Source organism: Lytechinus variegatus, chromosome 7, assembly GCF_018143015.1.
Source record: "Lytechinus variegatus isolate NC3 chromosome 7, Lvar_3.0, whole genome shotgun sequence".
Taxonomy (NCBI): Eukaryota; Metazoa; Echinodermata; class Echinoidea; order Temnopleuroida; family Toxopneustidae; genus Lytechinus; species Lytechinus variegatus.
This window is the reverse complement of record NC_054746.1, coordinates 5729828-5757365: the sequence shown is the minus strand read 5'-3', so window position 1 is coordinate 5757365 and position 27538 is coordinate 5729828. Positions and strand designations below refer to the sequence as shown.

Sequence of the window (27538 nt, the reverse complement as noted above, 5' to 3'; positions counted from 1 at the left end):
CGTAAGTTAAAATATAGTTTTGACTAGATCTAGCCCTTGAAATTGACTACATTGTACCAATCCAGTAAATATAACCATCAAAAAAAAAAAATCCGGCGAAAATAGGGGGGCGCGCGCCCGGGGCGCCCCCCTCTGGATCCGCCACTGCATTCCAATAACAAAATTATACAAAAGTGTGACCCGATTCAGCGAGGTTGTTCTTACCCTATTATTTCAATGAATAGTCATAACAAGCTAAAAACAAACTGTGATTTTCGACAAGCAAATAAAGAACATCAAGAACAGAAAGAAAAGTGTTATCGCTCCTGAACATGCTATCTACCCCCTCCCCAACCACCACCAAAATGACACGCAGAAAAAACAAACTTTCTCATTCCCAATATGGCAAAATACCTGGGGGGGGGGGCCTTATTAAATACTATACGCTACGTTTTGTGTTAAAATTTTGGTCAAAAGATGGGAATGGGGGCAATTAAGTGCCCCTGCCGCGTTCCCTACTTCTGTTGACTGAATTTTAGGCTTCATTTCTCACAAACGCGCCAACTATTTGGGTTTGCATCAAAATGAGAACAGGCGGGATTTAAGTATTGCGAAATGTTTATGCGTCATTTATTAATCATAATTTCATTGATTATTTTGTGTTAAAATAACGAAGATTCTTTATGTGAAGTGTTTCTTGTTTTGAATTATCACAATCATAAAATGGGAAATTTTAACATCATTTTTAAAATATAGCCTGATCTGCAGTTCTATTCAAAGGGACATATGCCGGGGACATTTAGGCTTATATGCTTCCTACAAATCGTTTTACAATCTGTTGACACTATTTCATTTATATGAGTTTGCTTGTCACGATCATTTGGGGTCATCGGTTAACAGTAAATCTCGCTTTAAAGTTAAATCAGTGTGGGTTTAAGGTTCAGTGAACATCAATAGCTTTCTGTTTCACTTGCTATTGTGTATAGTTTTGTTGTTTTCATTTGCTGTGTGCCTAAATTTTGTTCATGCATGTCGATGCATAGTTATATACAGTTACGTCGCTTTTTTGACAGCGTTAAAACTACTTCATTTTCTGCACTCTTGTCCTGAATCATTTCCAAGTACGAGGCCAATTACTTTCTCTAAAAGTTGTGAAACTGAGTTTGGAAGCAGTGAGTATGTTCTGTTAGATTATATAATGTCTACTAACGTTATTTAGCGGGGTATACTATATACAATAACTCGTCCTAGTGCAACTGTAAATATATAGGCCTCGCATATTGCGTTTGCCTTCGTTCAAAACGTATACTGGCTTGGCGCCATATAGGCCTATATGATATTGGTCTCCTTTGCCTTGGAATCTTGAATATGAATCATATGCAGGGCCGTATAAAAAATGAGCGGCAATATCTATGACGCATATAATTATATTATATACATTTGTGATATAATATATATATGGCACTAAAAATTTTGGTTGTTAACCTTTTTTAGTGTACTAGGTTTGTACGTCCCATGTATCTGCGCTATTCTTCGCCATGGAAACCTTCAGAAGTTATATATATTCGTCTCTTTTTCTTTTTTTTTGCTTGTCAAAAAATGTTGGTGCCCCCCCTAAAATTTTGGTTGATAACCTTTTTTTTTTTGCTTGTCAATTTTGTTTCCTAGCTGCGTCCCCCTAAATCCACGTGGACCCCCTCCCCCGAAATTAACCTTTTTCTTCTTCTTTTTTTGGGTTAAAATCTGTCCAAATTGGGTAATAAAAACTAATAATTGGGTGATTAATTTTCTCCATTGGATAATAATTGCCCAGAATATACTTTTATCAACATGTACATTACTCAACACAGTGGACAATATGTTGCCCAAGATTTTAAGCGTGTATATGAGCCTATAACGCTCGTATAAAAAATCATACCATCATGAAGTGTGATGACCATCAATATAACCTCCCCCAAAAAAAAAAAACATAATCACGCGACCCCCCAAAAAAAATTAAAAAAACATAATAAAAACACTGTAAACACTGTAAACTGGGCGTTGTGGCGTGCGCCTGTAATCCAAGCTGTGGGGAAGTTACAAATTGATGCAGAGGTTCGAGCCCTGGTCACGTCTTTCGGATGGTGACGTTAAAGGTCGGTCCCAGACGTAAATAATCATATCTGATTGATACACGTCTGACAAAACTCAAATACACACACACGATCCCAAACAATGGGCGATTTCAACTCAACATAAAATGAAGATGGTCCTGAAAGTCACTCACTAGTTGTTGAGATGTCAATGGTGTGATCTGGATCAGTTTTACAAACTCAGAATAGGTTTTGGAGCTAGGGGAAGCAATCCAAATTATGCTTTCAACACCAACCCCGGACTTGAAATTCCCTTAAAGGGGAAGTTCACCCTGAAGAAAACTTTGTTGTAAAAATAACAAAAAAAATAGTAAAAAATATTGGTGAAGGTTTGAGGAAAATCCGTTAAAGAGTAAGAAAGTTATTATAGTTCAAACTTTGGGATTTGTGACGTCATAAACGAGCAGCTGCCCCATGTGTTATGTGATATAAAATGCATGAATTTCAAATTTTGTATTGTTCCTGATGACTTAATTTTGTTTTATATTCATGATCGGGTGTAAAATGATTTGTCTATAGATATAAAAAGGTACAGTGAAGACCATTTTCAATTTTCTGAGAAAATGACATTTAATTGATTTTTACCATTCGCTATGTAGAAATGCTGCTCGCATATGACGTCACAAATCAAGTAATTTAAATTCTAATAACTTTTTAATTATTTGATTAATTTTTCTCAAACCTTCGGCAATATTTTTTATTATCTTTTCTGCTATTTTTATAATAAACTTTTTGTCAGGGTGAACTTCCCCTTTACATCAGCAACCTCCATGCAGCAAGTGGCTAAAACAGTCAGTTTCGAATTTGAAATCCTGTTGCATAGAAACAGCACATGCGCAATACAAGTTATAGCATAATAGTAAAAGTGAGAATTATATCAAGAAGGTAGTATGATTGTCGGCACCATTTATTTTGATATTTATTTATCCCCCCTTTTTTTTTGGGGGGGGGGGCAAAATAGGCCCTACATCCCAATGAAAAAGGCACTATATAGTAAAGCGATGCATCTGCTTGCATGTCAGTGATTTCAATGATTTTTTTTTAGTGTGTGCTTAATATTTAATTTCATTTATTTATTTTTCTAATCAACAAATCAATCTTGAATTTTACATGGGATTTGAATACTACCATTCAGTACTGCATTAGGCTAGTTTGTTTTCTACCACTTGAACATATTTTTTTCTGATTATGTCCTCACTGCCCCATAACGGGGGGGGGGGGGGGCGGGGGGCATAGGGACCATACAATGGTCCCCTGCCCCCCACCCAAAAAAAAAGAGTTCCACACCACGAAAAAGGGGGAAAGGGGGAAAAAGAAACGATGTAAGAAATAATGTAGTTTTCTGAATAGGCCTATTATGTCAAAATCGATCTTATTTTTTTTATAATAAGGTGACAATATTTACTTGCATTGTACTTGCTCGCTCGAGATTTTAAATAGACTTTATCACATGCTGTAACCCCTCGTATTGCGTATTGCGCCCGGATGGAGGTAGGCCCCATTCGGAAGGGATTTAAAAGTTAGCAAAATAAAATTAACCCCAGAATTTCAGGAAGAGACCCCACATGACTGTATTTCAATGATATTGTTTGGGATTATGCCCCCGGCCCCCCCCCCAAAAAAAAAACGGTTTGGTTTGTACGAACGGCCCCCTAAAATAATATCAAACCCTTCCTTTCCCCGAAAAACTAGGAATCCACATTCGAGTGGCCGCCAGGCTGGGGACAGGGGGGGGGGTTACTGAGTACGCCTTTGACGATGATAGGATGATACTTGTGGTGGTGACGCAAAACACTCATCCAGTCACGTGACTTTATGTTTATTTTATACGTACCGGTAGACTCATCACTTACTATACAACTACAGGTATAATCATATTCCGCCAAACTCGCATGCATGCACGAGTAAAGTACAGTGGCACACACACCCAACTCCGTTTTGTTTATTATTATTAACCAGTCAGGCGAATATAGTAAATGTATTGAAAACCAGGATATTGTTGGGTTTTCTGTGCTATAAGTACTCCACAACCTTACCTCTTTTCTCGTTCGTTTGACTACCATGATTCAGGGAAGATGCGGTAAGTACAGAAAATTCTAGTCATCATGGTCATGCATGCCTTGGTCATTGAGCGAATGTATATGTGTGTATTTTATTACTGAGTGTACATGCGCATGCATAAGTGCAGGGTACGGTAGTAGAATTGTAGAATTTAGTATTTAAATTATGTGAAAGATATTCCTAATCCTGATATGATTGAATCTTTTGCTACTATGATCATAAGCATGATGAGCATGGCTACATACATTCATACCAGTGCTGACTGCTGGTACTACTACTACTACTACTACTACTACTACTACTACTACTATACTACTACTACTACTACTACTACTACTACTACTACAAATACTACTACTACTCCTCCGCCCTGGTACTAGTATGTGCAAGCAAATTGTGAACAAGACGATGATAAATTACGCGTATATTGAGTATGATGATTTTTCCTTTTGACACTTGATTATGATATTCCAGAAATAGAATCATATTTCACCTTATTTTGTCATGGATTATCTATTTATATATTTTTATTTATTCATTCATTCTGTGTTTTTTTAGGGGTGTGGTTTGGTGCGCTAGAGCCTGCGAGCCCCCCCCCTCCCACCCAATATCCCGGGGGGAGTCAAATATATTGCTGTACACGTGCATGACCAAAGAAATGCGTTTAAAGAGGTGTTTTTTTTTCAGTTCTGGATGCAGGCCATGCATGCACTTGGTAAAGGTATCAAAAACACTGATTTTCAAGAAAAAGGGTGGTTTTTAAAGACTGGTCAATGGTCAATCGCGGGGTCAACCGTATTTTGGGGTATTTTTTCCCAAAGCTTGTTTTTTAAAGACAAGGCAAACATGTTAAGGGTATTTCCCCCCCCAAGCTTTTCCCCGGGGCTTTTACTGCTTGTTTCTGACAAGTGTTAGGGTTCTTCCCGATTGTACAAAACTTGTTTAGGGGGTTATTTTGCACACAGAGAAAAACTTGTTTAAGGGGTGTCTGGAAATAATTTGGTCATGCATGTGTACAGCAATACGTTTGACTGGCACTCTGGGCCCTATACATGCCAACTGGCAATGGCAATGATATTTATTTCAATGACAGGATCAAAAACCAGTAGTGGAAAGTAACAAAATTTATGGGATGGGGACACTTTATTGTAATAAAAAAAAGGCAATCACTTAGCCGAAGATATTTTTCTTGACTTCCATGATCACATAAATATTTAAAGTAGCTGATTTTACTCCTAGGAATTTAAAGATGAAAAATAAATATTTGTTTATGAATTACTACTCAATAATAATGACAGTACCTATAGATGATGTTGGTGTTATTATTTTCAAGCATTGAATTCATTTATTCATACACTACAGACTTTAATATCAACGACAAAATATGTGTATTTTACTAGGTCATTTGATAGCATACATGTGTGAATCATGATATCATTGGCATCAATTTGTATCATGAGTTTAGAGTTTCCTACCTAAAGTACCATGATGCAAAGGAAAAGGATCAGAGATTTGCATTTTGATTTTCTTTTTGTAGTAATTTAGCTGTATGAGGACAGAATCCCTTCCGAATTCTCCTTCAAGAGTCCAGTGAATTAATCAAATATCATATCTAGGGAGTTCTGTATAGGACTAATTATCCAGTATCAATGTAAACTCCCGTGTTTAAATTTAAGTCAACATGCTTGTGCCACACCGGGTAATGTAAAATCTGTACACATATTTATATTGTGAATGTTATACCTCTAGATCTGTGGCCCATTGCAGCAAAAATTGCAATCAAAAGCAAGTTCGAAAACCAGTGGCAACTTGATTTCATCCAAATAAATGCATGCATTTGGGTCTTGCGCTTGACCTTTTTCCTTACGTTTACACGCAACTATTTCCACAATTTTTTTTCAGTTGTAGATTACAATTTCCAAATCTCTACATAGTTAAACACACTGTTCAAAATTTTTATACAATGCTTTTGACTGTATGAACCTTACAGTAGTTAATTGTTTAAACAAGTAAAAACAACAAAGTTTGATTTTAAATTTTTAATTCTCAATAAATTAAGCTGTTAAACAAAGTTAGGTTCACATAGTAAACAACATTGTATGGAATGTTAAACTGCGTTTTTACTGTGTAAGAATGCAAGTCTCTCATTTAGCGTAAGGGGAATGATTCGTCATATCTGGGATATAGCTCTGGTAAAATGTAAATTGATCAACTTCTTTTATAATGAAACATAATAACATATATGCATGTGTGTGTTTCTCTCTTCTGTGCAGCTCCATTTCTGCCTTGTGTCTGATGCCTGACCAACTGCCACGATGTCATTAGCGAAACCGGCAAACCTGAATATCAAGCAGATGCCTGATGAGAATCCGTATGAACTTTCCCCCGTTGCGTTCGATGCTGATTCTATAGAGATGAGGAATCAACTGAAATTCACCCAGCTCCCGCAGGATCCACCGGCAGTTCCTCCCGCTCCAGCTCCAAGACAAAGAACAGAGGAAACTAACTTATCAACAGGGCAAGCTAGTAAGCGTCCACTTAGTTGTGTTTAATAATTCACCTTTCACTTTTCATGTTGCCATGGGGGGGGCTTTAGCCCTAATGCCCCTGAGAAGCGGGGGTGATGTGTATGTAATACACCATAGCAGGGTGCTACATGTACATAACTTTTTAGAAACACTTGCCCAGTCGGGCAAGTAAATTTTCAAATAGTTGGAATATACTTGCCCCCCAAAATCCTTTGAATTTTGTTTTTACCTCTTCAAAAGAAAGTTTTGCGATATTATGAACCATTGACGTTTTTCTCTCTTTTTGACATGAACAGATCTACCTTTCATGACCAAAATTAGGGTCAATATCATATTATATCGACCCTAATTTTGGTCATTCTACTGTGAGAATTTTGCTTGCCCAATTTGGGCAAGTAGTTCTGGTCTTTATTTCAAAATACTTGTCCGACTCTAACTTTTACTTGCCCTGGGCAATCGGGCAAGTGCTTATGTAGGACCCTGACCATAGGCAGCACCCCCCCTGGAAATCAGGTTGAGAGGCTAAAAAGTCGAAATTAGACTAAAATCACCTTCATTTGGAGCATGAACCTTTCTTTTCCAAAATCAGCATCCTCTCTTCAAAAATCATCCCACGGCCCTGGTAGCACTCCGTTTTTATCCAAAACTGTTTACCAAAATATAAACGTTATCATCTGATTTTTAGTTTTTGTCTGCCCCTCCCTCACTTGTTCTGCAGCCCTTGTGATAAACCTTGGCCCTCTGTTAGTTTTACAGTTTATAGATATGTACTACCAGGTCAAACAAGTTAATAAGCCTGTGATTTAAAGAGAAATGCCAGTAGTAGTTGCAGTAAACAATGATTTCATGAGAAAGTCTGTAAAAAAAGGCTTAAATGTCAGAATATCATCGAGGATCTAGATCTGGTACAGTTACATAAACTGAACTTTATGAAATCTACGCTGAAAAACATTCACACTGAAGATCACCAACACAGATAGGCACACGTGGGACAGTGTATTATTATTGCTGGAATAAAGACCCGCGACGGAAGTGACCAAATCCGCGCTTGTTTTGCTTATTTCTCAGCAATTACACAATTTCTCCCAGAATCCTTTGGCACATATTTTTTATTCATACAAACAGACACTTGGGTGGTCATTATATTAGATTCTGTAAAAAGTCATTTTGAGATCGTTACCAAAACTGGAATTTATCTTTAAAATCACAAGAACATGTAACACTAGGATGTAGTGGCCAGCCCCCTTCCCTAATTCCCCTAAGGAATAGAACAAAGTTGATGAAAAGCAATACAATAATATTTCAATATTGCATTCATAAAATAAAGGGATCTACAATATCTATATATAAGATACAGAAAAATGAGGGCATTACAAGTGAGCAGCAAGGTCTACAATGTGACTATATTATCTATATACCCTTGCAAGATCCTTCGCAAATATGTGCAGCTAGGATACCATACATACAGTTATTGTGTGAAGAACGCAGATAACCTACATGTTATTAGGTAGGTCAGTGACATCGCTTAACCAGTATGCTATTTTTCAAATGACCAGTTTAAGGTGAACTAGACAAATAAACCTTCAAGCCAGGGCATTTGAACCGTTCAGTTACTCCTGAATAAACAGAATATTATGTATTCATGGTCAAGGATGTGATCTGGATACTATACAAGGAAAAGAAGTGTGTAAATTATTACAATGGATTGTAGTTACTCATTAACTAATTCAGTCTCTGGTGGCTAACCAGACTGTTGTATCACATGATTTAGCAAAATATTTGTGTTTTAGAAGCTGGTTTGATTACAGATAAATTCCAAGGCCAGTTTGTCTTTCAGATTAATCAGGATGTAGCTTTTCATTGACAAAGCTATTCATAATTTTCTGTACGAAAGAAGACGAGATGCATATATATTATATAAATATTGCATTTCAAAACACATACTGCATGCACATGTTTGAAACATTTGAAAACCACATAATTTACGCATCATGTGTTTACTATTTTTGATTTACAGGATGTACATGTACAGTATGATTAGCTTAGATAGTGCTTGGCCACCAGCAGTAACATTATAATGATGCAAATATGTTGAGGGGCCAGACAGGACATATATGTGGGGGAAAATTCCTGATAAGCTGTGAGGGACTGAAATAAGTCAGCAAAAAAAGGAACATTTATATTATATTGTGATATATAATTGGACTTATTCAGAAATTGATATCATATTTCAACATTCATCCTTTCCTTCTCTCTCTTTTACTGCTGATCTGTATGCAAGTGTTTGCTACCTTAATCTATGCTAGCTCTGCCGTTCTTGGTCCTACTTTCCCCCTCATAGACTAGTATTCACCTTTTTTATATACAAAACGGGCTAGGGGAAAGCAGAGCTAGACCGACCTTCGTGCCCACTGTTGTCTGCCTATATCTCATGTTTCTCTGTTTTGTAATTAGTATCATATTGGTGTACAGGAATAGTATGAACAGGGTTTTTGACTGCTGTGAGCTCATAGGAACAAAATTTCTTATCATTTTGTGAAATATATTTTCTGGCATTTCCCATCTGTCAGTTTGATTTCTGGAATTATGGAGGGTCCTTTCGTTTAAAATTCAAACAAATCTAGCTACCCTGAGAGCAAGATTTTTGGCATTCCCAGCAGTGTTTCAGGAAGGAATTATTCATTGTATACTACATCCGGAGGAATACCAAATGAAGCAGCTTACATAGCGATTATGATAATGGAAACCAAAGGGGCTTTCACACCGACTCGGTCATCAAAATACCCATGAATACTATGAGAACTTGTTCAAGCCTCAAAACACTGATAATTATATTCAGCATTGTTGTTCAGCTTGCGCAGTATATTCCCAGTGGCAGTAGACTTTAGGCCTTTAGTCTGTCACTGCTTGCTGCTGAACAAGTTAAGGCAGTGTCCATTTTAAGTAGTGATCGCCGTACCAAGCTGTTTTGTTCAGGTCCATTTAGGATGCGTTAAGGAAAATAACTGCACCAAGTGCCCTGGCTAAAGGCTAAAGTAGCAGAGGCTTGTGAATCAAAATCACTTGCTCACGCTTTGAGAATACCTGCAACCTTTGGAAAAAGGTCCTTTGCAAGTTCTCATTATGTTAGCAAGTACCGACGATTGGTAAGGCATTTCTTTCGAGAGTATTACGAGTCAATTCACTTTCACACTCCCCAGAACAAAAGTTATTGTAAGATTGGGGTAGATCAGAGAATCTCTGGTATTTTGGGGTTTTCCAAGTCGGTCTGAAATCGTCAAAAGGAAAATCGCTCTAAAGCAATCTGTTTCCTGGCAGGAAGATCCTAAGGTCTACAGGTCAACAACAATATCATGACCAAAGACACAAAATCACATCTCACAATTTACTTTAACCAAAAAAATACGTATTGAGTTGAGTCATATGACTAAAGGCGACCAAAACAATTGTATTATGTTACTGAGATTCATCATAATTGGATACCTATTCAATTTTGAATAGGAATAATAATATTCAATATTAGATTGTGGACTTTGGTCTTTACATGCTTTTATGTTTAAAGAATATGTTTGTTTTTTTCATGAGAAACAGAGAGTTTGAAGGAAGGTGTGTGAGCTTGTGTGTGTAAGGGAGAGAGAGAGAGAGGTTATGAGAGGGGGGGAGCTAACTGATACGGTACTTAAAGGACAAGTCCACCCCAACAAAAACTTGATTTGAATAAAAAGAAAAAATTCAACAAGCATAACACTGACAAAATCATTAAAATCGGATGTAAAATAAGAGAGTTATGATATTTCAAAATTTCGCTTCATTTCACAAAACAGTTATATGCACATCTCGGTTAGTATGCAAATGAGGGAACTGATGACATCACTCACTCACTATTCTTTTGTATTTTATTATATGAAATATGAAATATTTTATTTTCTCGTCATTGTCATGTGAAATGAAGTTTCATTCCTCCCTGAACACGTGGAATTCCATTATTTTAACATTTTGTGCTTCAGGCAAGGAGGTCCTAATCGTCAAATTCGTAAAAATTGAAATATTGTATAATTCAAACAATAAAAACAAAAGAAATAGTGAGTGACATCATCGACTCTCTCATTTGGATGTAACTGGCTCGTTCATAACTATTTTGTTAAAAATAAGCGAAACTTTGAAATGTCATAACTTTCTTATTTTACATCCGATTTTGATGAAATTTTCAGCATTGTGCTTGTCTGATTTTTCTCTATTGATTCAAATCAACATTTTTCTGAGGTGGACTTGACCTTTAACTACTTTACATGTATATCTGTCTGATATATTAAATAATGACATTTTACAAAATTTATAAGGCGCTTTTCAAGGCACTAAGAAAGAAAGAAGAATGCACCAGATATCTCAGTAAAAGAACAACAAAGAAACTGAAAGTAAAAAAAAAATACAAACATTAAATGACAAGTGCACCCCAACAAAAAATTGATTTGAATAAAAAGAGAAAATCAATCAAGCACAATGAAAATTTCTTCAAAATCAGATGTAAAGTAAGAAAGTAATGACATTTCAAATTTTGCCTAATATCACAAAACAGTTATATATGCACATCCTGGTCAGTATGCAAATGAGGAGACTGATGACGTCATCCACGCTTTATATCTTTTGTATTTTATTATATGAAATATTCTTATGTTCTCATGGTTATGTGAAACAACAATTATTAATTCCTCCCTGAACATGTGGAATTATCATTGTTTAATACTATATGTTTCAGCCAAGTTGGTCCATATTGTAAAATCTGTAAAAAATGAAATATTGTATAATTTGTTTTCTCCAAAAATCATTTCAAATAGTCGTGCAAGTTAAGTGAATGGATGTCAGAAAGCTACATACACAGAGATTATAGATCCTGATCTTGATTTCCTCAGTCCATTCCATACTCAAAAATTGGATTTACATGTAGATCAAATACAAGTGATATTTTCATTTTAATCAAGCAGGTTTTATGAAACTTGAGAGATGTCCAAAACTCAAACTGATTTAAAGGTCAAGTCCACCCCAGAAAAATGATGATATGAATAAATCGAGAAAAATCCAACAAGCAATATATACCCTAAAAACTTCATCAAAATCGGATGTAAAATAAAAAAGTTATGAAATTATTAGTTTTACATATTTTTTGCAAAATAGTTATATGCACATCTCAGTGACATGCAAATGAGACAGTCAATGATGTCCATCACTCACTTTTTCTTTTATTTTTTATTGTTTGAATTATACAATATGTCTTTTTTACAGATTTGACAATAAGATCCAACGTGACTGAACCATATAGTATTAAAACAAAGCTAATTCCACATGTTCAGGGTTGAATTTATCTTTGTTTCACTTGACAATTAGGAGAAAGTTCGAATATTTCATATTTTATGTGATGAAATACAAAAGAAATAGTGAGTGGATGATGTCATCAGTCTCCTAATTTGCATACCGACTAGGATGTACATAACTGTTTTGCGAAATTAAGCAAAATTTTAAAATGTAAAAACTTTCTTAGTTTACATATGATTTCAACGAAATTTTTAGTGTTATGTTTGTTGGATTTTTCTCTTTTCATTCAAATCAACTAATGGTTGGGGTGGACTTGTCCTTAAAAAAAGCTGAGTTTCCCTCAATACCATCAGATTTAGATGTTAGTTGTTACTGTAGATGGTACTTGAACATAAACATGATTTTTTTCCCTCACTAACATATGGCACAAATTGTGAAGTGTATGTCATTGTCAATACTTCAAACAGATACTAGTAGATACATGACTAGTTTGTGTGTTTTTTAAATTTTTAATGTAAGTATCTACGACGAGAAATATATTTTTTCAAATTTCTTAATGCTATTTCCAAAGTAATTTAGTGTTAATGATTTTCCATGATACGTTTCTCCCTTGTTTCACAACAGTGATGGTAGCTAAGAAAAGCTGTTATCCCATTTAATTTTTTTTTTGGTATTTTGAGACATCTCTTCCTATTATATACTACACAATGTTTCAGACCAAATTTAGTTCAATCCTGGTCAATAAAATGTACACAATAGCAATAATTTCATCAAGGAAATACAGAGAAGTTTTACATGCTCTGCTTTGATAAGTAGAAAAGTTAGAAATGGTGGTGATGTTTTTACCTGATTGCTAAGAAAGCATGGATGCTTGTAAGCAAGCAACCAGATGACAGACAGCTTAAGGTCCTCTCCGAGGGACCTGGTAATGAGGATTAATGCCTTTCCAAAGGGCACTAGCGCACTAAGTGGGAATCGAACCCGGGTCACCGGAATCCGAATCTCCCGCTCTACCGACTGAGCTATCTATATGTATCTATATCTCCTACTTTGTACAAATCCCTTACAAGAGCAAGTGTTGGTTTGTGTGTACACGTAGTGATGTGGTAGCAATAACGATAAGTATAAAGTCCCATGCGTTAACATTGGCCACTGTGAACTGTTGCTTCATGGAATTTTGAAAAACGTAACATTCCATAGCCTTTGAATTTGGTGTTTTTCGCAAAGTGATGATTGTGTTTAAACTGTAAGGCTCATATTAGAAATCATGCAAATAAAAAAAATGTAGAAAAATGTTTGGTATGACTAAAGTACTGTCATAACATCTGATTAATTCATTCACTGCATAAAGTGGTTGAAAGTCCTGAAAATCTGAAAGCATAAATTTGACTTAAAACTGACTTCTTTTGGCTGCAATTCACATTCATCTTTAGTCAGTACATGTACATGAATTTAAACAATCATAATCTCTAATCATAATACATAGATATTCACCCAAATTAAACCTATCCAACAATTTGAATTTGCGCAGACTGTTTTGTTAAAAAGTTAAATACTCCCCCCCCCCCAAATATAGAGAAGTGTGTTAACCTCATAAAAGTGAATCATTTCCCAGTAAGCAGAATAGAGGATGTTATAATGAGTGTTGTATTGTCATTATGAGTATAGGAATACATCCTCTTTTAAGCAGGCATTTGTGCTAAGGAGACTGAAAACAGAAAATTTTAACTTCCATATTAAAGTAAAATGATAAATGAGTATTGCGGTCAGGGGCCGCGGAACGGTTTTCAAAGTGGGGGGGCTGAGCCAAAAGTGGGGGGCTGACCATGCTAAAAATCACAATCGTATGGTCATTTTTGCGTTTTTGTACACGGTTTTGGAAAAAAGTGGGGGGGCTGAAGCCCCCCAGCCCCCCCGGTTCCGCGGCCCCTGTTGCGTGTTATTATTATTATTTTTTTTTACTTACAAGGGGTGCACCTGCCTGGTACTGTGGCCCTTGCATGTAATGCATAATTTTTTATTATTTATTTATTTACTTATTTATTTATTAAGTTATTTATTTATTTATCTATTTATTTGTATTTATTTATTTATCTATTTATTTGTATTTATTTATTCATTCATTTTTAGTTTTTGCTGTTGGACATGTGAAATTACCAATAATAAAACCAGAATAAAGCTTGTACTGTCACAATAATGAATTAAACACCACATAATTTGCCACATTATAAGGAAGTCTATTTTACACCATTTGTAATTTATCATAAGTTTCTCTCATGCCAATTTCCTTTCGCTCTATTGACTTCCATTCTATATTTATAAACGGAATATTAGTGAGTGTCCTACTGTCCTTGAAAGGTGTATCTGCACAGTGCATTGAATATCCACTATCCATTCTTCCTCGTTACAATCTGATATACCACCAAGTGTGAATAACCAATTCAGACTATGTAATGACCCTGTAACTGCAAAAAATGGAAAGAGAAGAAACATAGCTAATATCCTTGAATCATTAACATGATCCAATGGACCATGTTGTCACACATAATTGAGGCAATTAAACAATGCATAATGATCACTCTTTTTTGCCTTGGAACCCAGTTAACTGTTCAATGTCTAGTATAGTAACAGATGATCATATACATGTAGGGCATACTCGCCCATCAAAGTTGAGTGTGCAGTGGTCAATTATACAAACAATCAAGCTCAGTTAACAATGTTGTAAGAAAAAAATGCAAGAGAAATGAACCCATTGTTAACCGTTTTGAACTTGATCAAGTAAATAGAATTCGCTTGATCTTATCCTTAAGAAAAAGGTTTTCTATGTCTATGGTTTATCATTTTTTTTCTTTTTTATTTTGTATTAAAGTTTCACCTACGTATAAGAATCCACCTGCCTACAATGGAAGGTCTCATCACCATGGTCACCACTTCTACGAAGAGGTCAATCGGTCGTCCCTGCAGAGACAAAATAGTAAGCCTTCAGTTTACGGTTCACCCAACAGTCTTCCGACTTCACACACAGAAGCAGATCAAGCCATTCTCTTCCAACAAACAAGTACGACAAACTCACTAGCTCAACTCACAGAATCCATTGAAAAGAAACCAAGGTATGTAGTATTACCATTAGACTGAAAATCTGCTGTTTTGGAGGAGCCTATTGACATTTTCTGAATTTTCTCAGTTCTCCACCTGCACAGGCAGAAGTCCCCCATAGGACTCGCAATGGTGGTGGTTTGCACAACGCTTAATTAGAGCTTCTATGGGGAAAAGGGTGCGCTGCCTCATCCTCTTCGATTACAGCTTAAATTCCACAAAACGTGTGAATGAACATTCAACTAGTAATGAATTGGAATAGTAACAAATTAGGAGGCATTTACCAAAACTAGAGACAGGCTTAAATGAAAAAATTGACATTTTGAAGCAGATTTAATTATAAGACAAGTAGGATGATATTATTTTCAGTGAAATTCATACCAAATTGATGTCTGCATGAAAATTGTAATCAGTATTATGAGAATATAACATTGGCCAAATAGGTTAGGCTAGTTGTTAATTAAGACACAAATGATTGAAATACAAATTTTGTCAAAACTGTTCAGTCATAAGGATTGTTTGCTTTCATAAACTCCATCCTTGTTTGAAAGTCACAAAAGGTGGTTTCAGACCGCCTCGAAGTTCGCCAGTTCCAGGTATTCTCTGATCGGGAAATTTACCCCGATCAGAAAATACCAGGTATTTTGGTAATGTGAAAGCAAACTACGCGTAATCTCCCCGAAAGAAAATACCCGCTAAATAGTAGGTACTTGGCGAAATTATGAGAACTTTCGTGGGGATTTTTCCAAGGTCGCAGGTATTTTGGCGATGTGAAAGCAAATTACGGGAACTTTTATCCCAGCGTGTCGTTGGGCGCGGCGGCGTGGGTGGCTGGTGGGCTAGTGATTTTGAATCTCCCGCCTTGCCTGCTTATCAGACCACACTGCGCATGCTCGTAACTTCGGGAACTAATCCCGAAGGATGTGTTTCGGGGTGGTGTGAATGCAGGAATAATTAACGGGTATTTTTTAGCCTTAAAAAGTTCTCGTAATTTAACGGGGATTCTTGTGATCGAGGCGGTTTGAAACCGCCTATTGTGACTGCTTTTGAATATAATGATATATTTGAATTGAGTAAGGCATGCACTGACTGTTATGGTATTTCCATTTACTGATGATATATTTGGGTAGTTATGCACCAGTTATTTAAACAGATAGATAACTCCTCTAAGGCAAACATGCCGACTAAGAGGAAGTTAGATTGATAATACAATGGAATCGCTGATATCATATCAGCGATATGATATCATATTGTTTAGATAATCTCAGTGCGATTCTGATCAAACGAACATAAAAAATAGGTATATTCAATGTTTTTATGCATTTTATTGTTTTAGAATTTTGTTTTGTATTTCTTTTTTTACTTCTTGTTTTTCATTGTATTTTAGTAGATATTGTTTGCGACATTATTTCAATAATATATTACATGAAACTGCATGATTTAAAATAGTAAAAAGTCAAAATAATGATACAAATCTAGAAAAAGCATGTGCATTGGATTTTTACATGAAATCACATTTTAGAGCAATTTTTTGTCTGACATGCACTTCCATAATGTTGCTTTATATTGTAACCCAGTACCAGTACCCGGATGTCGCAAAGTTGGTCTCAAGTGTTGTGCAAGACTTTGAAACCAAATAGACATGATACGGTGTGGCGCCAACCGGTCACATTACGGTACATATTCAGCGCGAAAAAATGTTGAGGGGCCATAATACCCCCCCCCTTGAGACTGATAGGGTTAAGAACATGTCATAGCATGTTCAGGTATAATGAAAGAATAAATACCATTATTACAATTTACTACTAATGAAAAAGAAAGAGAAAATAGCAAATGTGGGACTTAGCATGAATTCTCTTCATACAATGGGTATAATTTATATACCAGTATAATGTGTATACATGTACTTGATCAAAGTTCAGGATTTTGTACCATGCATTCATATTACAGTTACAACCAACATGTACAGTACCTTTGTATTGTAACAAATGACTACCTGCAGTAATATGATTCTAGTTTATATGTTTTGAGTGACACGTATGATAATTCTGTAACCTTTTCCTTTACATCTGGGGGCATGGCAGTATCTATTCATTGCTTGCAAGATAATAATAATAATAATAATAATAGCTGGATTTATAAAGCGCTTTTTGCCAGAGGATACAAAGCGCTGCTATTATTACCCCGGCTTTAGCTCGAGCTACCATCACCTGCGCTCAGTGCATGCAAGGAATTACTCCTGCCGGGTACCCATTCACCTCACCTGGGTCGAGTGCAGCACAGTGTGGATGAATTTCTTGCTGAAGGAAAACAATAATAATAATATTAACTCACCCAGGGTGGCCACTCTCAGGTGTAAGCTGTTCTTCCAGCGGGCCCTACATAACAAAATATATTATTATTACCCTTCTCCATTCTCACTCTTGGAGCGCCTGACAAGAAGGCAGAAAGTCCCATTTTTATAAGTCTTTGGTATGACTCGAACCCACGAACTCCCGTTCATGAGGCGGACGCTCTACCACTGAGCCACCATGTCCGGTCATATATAGAGATGAGGCTTGTTTTTATTTGAAATAATGCCTGAAGAACCCAATACTACAGAGAACATAGTACAGAATATATATAATATTCTGCTCAATTACATAACGCTTACCATATCAGAGCCATGTCCATAATCGCTTCATGTATACATTTTCACCGTGGAAATGAGAGTTTGGCTTTACCCGCCACATACGATGTATGCACAATCTCCACTCCCTGGGGAATAATAATATTGATATATTAATAAGTCATTATATGTTTTACGCAGGAAGAAAACCAACCCCTTGTATGACAGCTATAGGGATGAAGACAACGACAGCAGAACATACCCCAGTCAGTCCGACCCAGTCAAACATAAGAGTCCTGGTAGTTGTATTGGGTCAGTGCTCCGGCATCCATGTACAATATTCTTATTGATAGCTGTTATTATTGCACTCATCGTCTTCTTCGTGCTGCTTTTACTTGGCACAATAACTTCAAAAGGTTTGTATTGATGAGTTTCTCTATATAAAGCAAATAATGTGATGTACATGTCAACATATGCTGCATACAGTATTGGAATCTGTTTTAATCTAGGTATAGGGCATAGATTTTAAGGTCGATTTCAATCTTCAATTTTAATAGAAATCAGATACTGTAACAAATAGCCTTGGCGTGGGGGTCTTGAACCGTGGTGGACCGTGACCCGGAGGAGACAATGATTGGATTGGCACTGTATTGTTTGTGATCAATGCTGTGCCCCTCCAATGCTTTGTCTCCTCCGGGTCACTGTTTGCCACTGGTCATGAACATTCTATATCACAAAAATACAAACAATTTAACAATATTTTAACAATTGTGATTCATGTACATAATCACCAGCTTCTTTAACTTAACAAACAATTTGATAACGCATGCTGTAATCATCTTTTTCAAACAATTAGCTTTTAATTCCCAAGAAAAAAATCTATTAAGGTATTCGCTGGAAATATATTTTTATTCACAGCAGGTGAGACAGCTGCTAGGACTCAGAATGAATCTAGCAGCGATATTATTGCACAACTCAGACAACAAGTGGACGATCAGAATAATCTCATCAACAATATGATGCAGAAGGTAGGTCCACTTAGGGTTCATCTGTTGTTCTGGTTAGAGAGTGTGTGTGGGTGTGGGTGTTTGTGTGTGTGTTCATCTCCCTGGCAGGGTTAATGACGAATGTGGGTGTGTGTTTTTTTAATGGATTTAACAAATGCATGTGGATGGCCTGTTGAGATTTGGAAATAGGATGTGGGTGTGGGAGTGGGTGCGTGTAAGAATTAAAAGATGCACCTGAAAGACCCATGTAGGGGTTTGATAGTAAAGAGATGTGGGTGTGGGTTTTGGTTTGAATAAAAATAATGCAGATGGTATGTTGTAAACTAAGGGATGTGGGTGTGGGTTTGTGCGTGAATTGATAAGACGATACAGATAATGCATCTCTGTTGGGATTAGATAGATGTGGGTGCGTTGTGTGTGCATTAATAACACGAAGCAGGGGTAGCCCTGTGTTGGGGGTTGGCTAAGGGATGTGGGTGTGGGTTTGTGTGTGAATTAATAGCACAATACTGATGATAGGTCCCTATCGGAATTGGATAAGGAATGTGGGTTTGTGTGTTAGTTAATACTGATGATAATGGGGCTGACAAAGGGATGTGGGTGTGTGTTGTGTGTTACTTGATAACATGATACTGAAGACACCTGCTTTTGATAGTAGCTTCCCGGCCACCATTTTACATTATGCCATGTTGAGCCATCGTGTCATGCTCAAGTTTGAGCAGTCAGGATAAATCATCACATTATTCACATGCATAATTTCCTCAAACATAATGCAAAAGTCTGTTTTTGCATGACGAATGATGAGCACTCCTAAATTTCACGATTGATTGAAAAATTACATTAGTGCAGTTTTTACATATGATTTTATATTTGAAGCATTGCATTTCCATAATTTCATTTAAGGTCCATAGAGACATTTGCAATGACAATTAAAGATCAAAGGCCTGATCATATAGAATATATTATAGAAAATAAATTCTTTTGATGTTATTCTTGTGATATGGAAAATTATTTTTTTATATATACTATTACAGATTGAGAGACTGGAAATGGCCATTATAAACCCTGGAAATGAGAATGCATCTTTGGATATTAGAGTGGCACAAAATACTTTCATGGTAAGTGAGATTGTCAGTGTAATCGTAGCTAGAACTTTGAATATTCTCTGGAGTGGGTATGTTACTTTTTACAGGGGTATTCAAGATATTGTGAGTCTTAGTTTTGCAGTGCAAATGGACTATTCACTGTTTTTTCTCCCAAATGGGTATTAGTGGAACATTAAATTAATGAAAATAATTAAGCAAAAATAATGGTAGTTTTTTATTGTAAAGGCCATGCCATATTATTATCTAAAATCTCCATGTACTTCCGAAATGCTTTAGACTTTTACCCTGGCTTTAGCCTAGGAGCTTCCTACAGGGCACAACCATTTATGGAATGAATTCTTTGCAGGCGGATCCAGGGGTGGGGGGCACAGCCGGCCCTCCCCCCCTCCCTTTAGAAGCAAAATTAAAATTTGTAATGTAAAAATGCTGTTGAAACAGAATTGTGCCGCCCTCCCCTTTTGAAAGTGAAGACCTTTTTTTTGTGCTTGTCAAATTTTTTTCTGGGACGAATCATCCATAATTTGTGGTTGAAAACCTTTTTTTTTTGCTTGTCAAATTTTTCCTCGGAAAAATGTGTCCCCTTTTCTTGAAAATGCTGGATCTGCCCCTACATTTACCTTTCTAGGGTTGAGAGTGGCAAATGAGAAATAATGCTTTAACCGAATGATTTTTCCGCTACAGCATGGATTAGGACCTGGTACAATGTGGTTAAACTCCAGAGACTTGTTGATTGCACTACCATACCTCTTCAGTCTGAGATCATTAATTGCTTATACCACACATTTTTTAAACAGAAATGTTAAAGTCCATTCTCTTTTTTTCTTTCTTTATGTATTTATCAGTTGATGAGGGTGAATGAATCTCTGTTGGAGTTGGATAGAGAACTTGTTGGAGTAAACACCAAAGCACAAACAGCACTTGACCAGTCGTCCAGCACGATCTCAACCCAGGTTGCATTTTTAAATAGGGTAAGTGCCATTTTATCTTCATTTGGTCCACAAGCAGTTGGTCTACCTCAGAGATGCCAAGTTCAAAGACCAGCTATGCGTGAGATTTTCTGTGAATCTGAGTGAGATCACAGACATTGTGTACAATGTATATGGGGATAGGCTGTGATAGTTGCGTGAGACAGAGATTTGAGGGGATGAACAAGAGTCCAAAATGCTTCAGTCTCACGCATAATGCGTGAGACTTGGTAGCTCTGTCTACCTCTTTACAGCATGGGCTAAACCAAGGGGGATGTTTCACAAATATTCAAGTATGACTTAGAATTGCACCTAGATGCCTAGTTACGTGCGTTATAAAGGCATGATGTCACTGGTCAGGTCATGATAACAGGATGCGGACTACTGCTTATTAATCAATAAGATTGTGCGTTACATATGAACGGATCGGCATTTAAGTGCGACTTTAAGTCATACTTATATCTTTGTGAAACACCCCCCCTCGGTTATTATCAGTTTGGTCTTAACTGCTGTTTGATCAACACTGCACTTAGGGGGTGTTGCAAGAAAATATTTGCAATCAATTGTAAATATTCTGTTTCAATTTTATAACTGATAGAGCAACGTTAGCTGTAGCAAATCAGATTAAACTTCTTGTTTCATGGAGCAGATTAGCAATCAATCACTGATTTGCAATTAACATGTGATTGATTTAGGGACCAAAAATAGACTTGTAATTGATCGCAAGTTTCTTGCAACACCCCATTAGTCTCATAACTCTCTCAATTGATTTCTTGTTTAGTTTAATGCCCACCAGCATTTCATCAACATTTTCGTCCGACAAGTTGTCAGCTCTGACGACTTTCCTTGATTATGATTGGCTGAGAAGCACTGTTACCATAGTAACTGTCAGATAAAAACATACTTTTGGGATAAAACGTCTGACAAGTCCTTTCATGAAACGCGTCCCTGGTTCAGTTTCTACTTCATGTATTCATTTCTTTACTTTGTCAAATGAAAATGTGGTTAGTAAGCAGTTAAAGGGGAAGTTCACCCTGAAGAAAACTTTGTTGTAAAAATAGCAGAAAAAAATTTAAAAATATTGGTGAAGGTTCGAGGAAAATCCGTTAAAGAGTAAGAAAGTTATTAGAGTTCAAAATTTTGGATTTGTGACGTCATAAACGAGCAGCTACCCCATGTGTTATGTAATATAAAATGTATGAATTTCAAATTTTGTATGGTTCCTGATGACTTAATTTGTTTTCGTTTCATGATCGGGTGTGAAATGATTTGTCTATTGATATACAAAAAATTACAGTGAAAACCATTTTCATTTTTCTGAGAAAATGACATTTCATTGATTTTTTACTGTTCGCTATGTAGGAATGCTGCTCGCATATGACGTCACAAATCAAATAATTGAATTTCTAATAACTTTTTAATTATTTGATGAATTTTTCTCAAACATTCGGCAATATTTTTTATTATTTTTCCTGCTATTTTTACAATAAACTTTTTGTCAGGGTGAACTTCCCCTTTAATTTAACCCTGCAGACTAATTGGTGTTTTAGATGGAATTGGTATAGCCTATTCTGGAAATGAGACAAAACGGTATATGGTCTAAATGGCAATTAAACAAAATAATCAGTAGCTGAACTGATCGTAGTAGAAGAAGGACAAGGCCCATATGGGATGAGACTGGAACAGAAAGTAGGTGTACCTGGGCCCCGTCTTCCAAAGAGTCGCGATTGATCTGATCAATCGCAACTATGGACGACCAGCAATATCACCATAAATTTTGCATGCTTGTTCAAAATATTTTCTAGAGCTCTATAATGGACATTCATGCATTCTTTGTTTTGTTAAAGATGCACTGTTCTTCTCTTTGTGTACAAAGGACATTGTTCAAATTTCCTGTAGAAAAATTTATGACTCTGATGGATTTCCATAGAGTGACGATTGATTGGATCAATCATAACTCTTTGTAAGACAGGCCCCTTGTGTAGATGAAATTAAGCCCAGAGCAGTTGTTGCAGGAGCAAGTTTTGTATCACCACTGGGATAGGTAGACTATTCAGTGTTCAAAACAGCTAAATTCAATATTGACAATTATTTCAACCTTCATTTGATAACAACTATTATCAATTCTGTGAGTTGAAGCCTTTGCTTTCCAATTGCCAAATCGGGGGATTGATCTTGCTTATGAATAGTACAATATTTTGGACTGGCCCACAACTGTTCACAGACAATACAATCCTTGAAATGATATGATATCCAGGTAGGTTATATATATGCCATTGTATCACCCTGACTCAGATGCACATATCGGAAGATTGGAAGATGGAGCGATGTAATGCCCCTCCCCTTTTTTGTAGGTAAGGTAAATTTAGCCTGGAAAGCACTCTTTTGAAGATAATTCTAATGCATGTTTATTGATTTTTCTCTCTCCTAGATTACAGTACTAGAGAATCAAACACACACTCTGGATGGACAGGTAAGATTGTAAAGCCAGAAAAAAAAAAATTCTGGATGTCAAATCTATCCTCTATACAATAGAGCTGGGTGACTTAAACTGGTGGGTGTTTCGCAAAGCTGTTCCTAGATTCAGAGCGACTTTAAGAACGATTGGTCAATCTTTCTTGTGGTAAATGACATACACCAAAATGTTCTTTATTGATGGTTTAGCGCTTGAGAAAGGTTCACCTGTTGTTCTTAGAGTCGCTCTTAAGTTCCAAACAGCTTTCTAAATCACCCTTCTGATCTCGAAACAAGGGTTGGGTTTTGCAATCTACAAAATGGTATAGTCGATCACTGTATTTTGAACTTATTTATGCTAATTCATAGACTTTGATACTATTAATCATTCCATTATAATTGAAATATTACATTAGTTCTTATTGCTATTTGGCCTGAGCATTGACATACTGTATAGATCACCTCAAAGCCTACCGGTAATCATGTTATCTGTTTCAACATTGTTAAATCATTTGAAAATGATTGTTTTGACAAACATGCCTGAGCTGACTTGATAAAACAATTGTAACTAAATTGTGGTAATGAGTACCTTGTGTAACAGGCATTCTTGTTTCTTGATTTGCTTAAAGATGTGTGTCGACTCTCTATTCTGTTGCTCAGACTTACTGATTTTGTGAGTGGACCATACATTATTACATGGCTGTATGCAGCGATGGGGGGCAGGGGGTAGTTGCCTCCCTAGAAATTTTGAAAACTCATATTTTTGTCCGAAAATCCTTCAGTTTTAATACAAATTGCCTAAACGCCCCAATGACAAGCTCAGTCTCTTCGCTCATTTGCTTTCAAGTATTTTCAAAAAAGTTTATGTATCCTGCCCCCCTCCCGCAAATTTTTTTGTGCATTATTAGAACGTTACATTGTAGTTATCAATTTATTTTTTTGCAGGTGAAATCTCTGAGAGGTAGCCTTCAGACACATAGCATGGACATTGTCAGTATTAAAGATGTTAATCAAGATCAAGATGATGAGGTCAGTTTCTATAGTTATTTCTACAAATTTGAAGTGTACTGTCATCTTTATATGTGGTAGGCTTGAAATTTCTTCTTTGCCATATCGACTTTTTGGAAAATATGCAACAGCATTTTGATAATGGAAGACTCTTTAAATTTTAATCTTATTGTAATTTTCTAGTGATTACTCAACATGAATATTATTGTTCAAGAGTAGGAGGAATGTACAAGGCCCAGACCGAATAATATGGTGGTAATTGCTGCAATAAATTATCCTACTTTAAGTTGACATAGATAGAGGATGATAAGGCCCACCCCCCGCCCCCTCTCAATCTCTTCCTTTTGTCGCCTGTTGCCATGGTTATCCACACTATTTTATTCATGAGTCCACTGTTTGAAGAGTGTACTCATCGATATAAAAACAGTGGACTCATGAATAGAATAGCGTACTTAACCATGGCAACAGGCGTCAATTTGGCGCAATGTGACAAAAGCGTGCATCAGCATTGAACCATGGGTTCAACTGATGGTTTTAAAAGCCACCTTTGTGAATTTGGGCCATATTGTTCCATACCCCTTCTCAACATAAAATTGATGCTACCGATAATCACTGTAATCCTTTTCCCCTGCCCTTCATGAGTAAAACTAGAAATATTTTTTCAGTCCTCAATGTTGATATTGTGCGATTTCCGTTGGCAGATCACAATATTGAGCAGCGATATCAGTGTCGTGCAGCAGTCCTTTATGACACAGTTCATGGAATACAATGAGAGTATCTACCAAGAGTTAGAGACTATAAGTAAAATGCAAGGTCCTCGGGGCTTCAACGGCAGCGACGGGGCATCCGGCATGTCGGATCTTGCACAGTGTTCTTATGGAACATTGAATAAAGGGTCTTCAATAACACAATCAACAACAACCACTAATGAAGTCTCCTCAGATGGAGTGGTAAGCCATATGTTTTCTTCTCATTTGTTTGGAAATGCTTGTCTTATGGTTGTTTATTTTTGTATTAATTGTAAAATGTGTATTTGATTTAATTTATTCTGCAGGTAAGTAAAGGACAGCAATATATCAGTTACTACTGGAGCAACCCTAATAATAAGACTTTAATGTTGGAAAAGATTGGAAAATATATGAAAAAAAATTACTAAGTAAGTAATTCACCTTATCTCAGTAAATATATCGCCGAGGTGATGTCAAAATAAAAAACAAATGCAATTCCTTGTAGCTTTAATCACGTGATGGCATTTTCACCCTTCACCGATTAAAATCTACACAACCTATATCACATGAACTCAGGCGCGCCGGAACACTTTCATTTTTGGGGGGGCAAAATCCCGAAGGGGGCACAATATTTTTGACAGAGTGAGATACCGAAGCGATTGAGCGGGAGAGGGTGTGGGAGTGGACCCACCCCCCACGGTAAGGACTTTGTGTAAAAATGGAGTATAAAAGTTGCGTTTCTAAGAGCATTCAAAAATAAATTTCTTGAAATTCAAACATAGAATTCACTGCAAAAGACTAGAATTCACTTCGAAAGACTATACTTACAATCTATGAGAACCTATGAAATCTACGCACAAAACGATCACTTCGGAATGTGTTTTTTATGTCTGATCAATTGAATTTCCTATATTGACTCAAAATACCAGAAATTACATTTTTCATGCAATATCCTTTCAGTAATATTTATATGTACATTTACATACACGGATGATGCGAGAGAGCACAATCATCATCATTTTCGAGTTATTCCTGTCAGAACAAGGAGTGTATTAAGCAGAAGAAGCGCAACAACAGAAACAAAAGAAATTCTAATGTATGTCTTTTCAAGTTCAAAATGTCATACTGTTCTGACGTGGCAGACGTCGATAAGTTAAATACCCATTCTATGCAAATCACTTCTGACATCAGCATTGGAGATAGTCCCTGATTATTCATGCATGGACAATACATTTCATATTTTGTAACTGAAGGAAAAAGAAATATGTCAAGCTTAATTCTCTAACAATTAAAAACTTTTCTAAAAATCATTAAAGTTTAAAACATTCATTACTCGATTTATGTGTTTCCTTTTGCATGTTTTGTATGGCTGGGAAGCACTTTTAGATGACCCCTTCAAAATCTTCTTTTTTCTTTACATATTTTCTGGGGAAAATGTGACCATAACTAGGAAATGACGATTATCAAATTCCAGGAAATATTCATTTGTAAATAATCATGAAAAAGGGATGGTCCGGGCTGAAAATATTTATGTCTTAATACATAGAGTAGAATTAACTGAGCAAAATGCTGAAAATTTCATCAAAATCGGATAAAAAATAATACAGTTATGACGTTTAAAATTTAGCAATATTTTGTGAAAACAAACAGCCGTCATGAATATTCTTTAGGTGGGCTGATGAAGTCACATTTGGGGGGGGCAAGTGCCCCCCCTGCCCCCCCTTGCATGAACTATCATTTTGTCTCCTAACGTACATTCATACTGAAACATGTGTCATTTCATTTGATTGTTTGCAGACGGAGATCTTAACAGGTGTTTCGTGTTCAACATTGAATGGAGCCAGAGCACTATTGAGAACAACGGGCTCTAACCCGATATCTTTTAGCTGTGAGTGCAGTGGAAATGACGGGACAGGAGAAACTAGTAGATACTGTTATATCCATTACTGGAAGTGTCCAATAATGAGTTGATCCTGCACACATTCATCCTAAAATTCTAATATTTACTATAATAGTAATAAAATAATCATGAAGACTGATTTATGAAGCACATGTTGCTATTGGGATGTTACGCCGTGGGGCCGTTTCGTAAAGCTGTTCGTAAGTTCAGAGCGACTTGAAGAACGACTGGTGATCCTTTCTTACTCGCTATAATGTATAATCACCAATGAACATTTAATATACAAATAGCGAATAGGCATCAGTGCGATGGTGCAAGATTTCGCATGAGGTGAAAGAAAGATGCTCTATTCAACGAGGCATTAGCCGAGTTGAATAGAGCGTTTCTTTCACCATTGCACGAATTAGAATATTCGCCATTTGTGTTGTACAACGCTTCGGAATCTAGCGAAAATATTTTCCCTCCAGTAATCTATGGAAAGGGAGCAAAAATATTGAAAGCGAAATACAAAATCCCACAAGCCGGGCCCACAAGCGCACATGATCTTGGACAGCATTGCGCATTTAGCCAGCGGGCTGTACGCGCATTGTCACCTTATTCAATGAAATCGCATTGTGACGTCACCTCCTAAGCCGTGCAATGGGTCATTTTGGACG

The 27538-nt window shown here is 36.5% G+C and overlaps 1 protein-coding gene across 4 annotated transcripts; it reads left to right on the top strand.

The window, feature by feature from the left end:
- Window positions 1–991: 991 nt before the first annotated feature.
- On the top strand, window positions 992–27143 carry LOC121418287. Of its 4 annotated transcripts, none has more exons than XM_041612068.1 (11): window positions 992–1151; window positions 6446–6698; window positions 14880–15120; window positions 17916–18130; window positions 18633–18742; window positions 19756–19839; window positions 20670–20795; window positions 23224–23265; window positions 24192–24275; window positions 24956–25204; window positions 26780–27143. In XM_041612068.1, exons 2-11 carry the CDS (start codon window positions 6488–6490, stop codon window positions 26951–26953), a joined length of 1536 nt encoding a protein of 511 aa, XP_041468002.1. In that variant the 5' UTR covers window positions 992–1151; window positions 6446–6487; the 3' UTR covers window positions 26954–27143. The 4 variants fall into 4 exon arrangements, with proteins under 4 accessions (XP_041468002.1, XP_041468003.1, XP_041468004.1 ...); XM_041612069.1 differs by having other exon boundaries at window positions 992–1155; XM_041612070.1 differs by lacking the exon at window positions 992–1151 and adding an exon at window positions 3964–4191 and having other exon boundaries at window positions 18636–18742.
- Window positions 27144–27538: the final 395 nt, after the last annotated feature.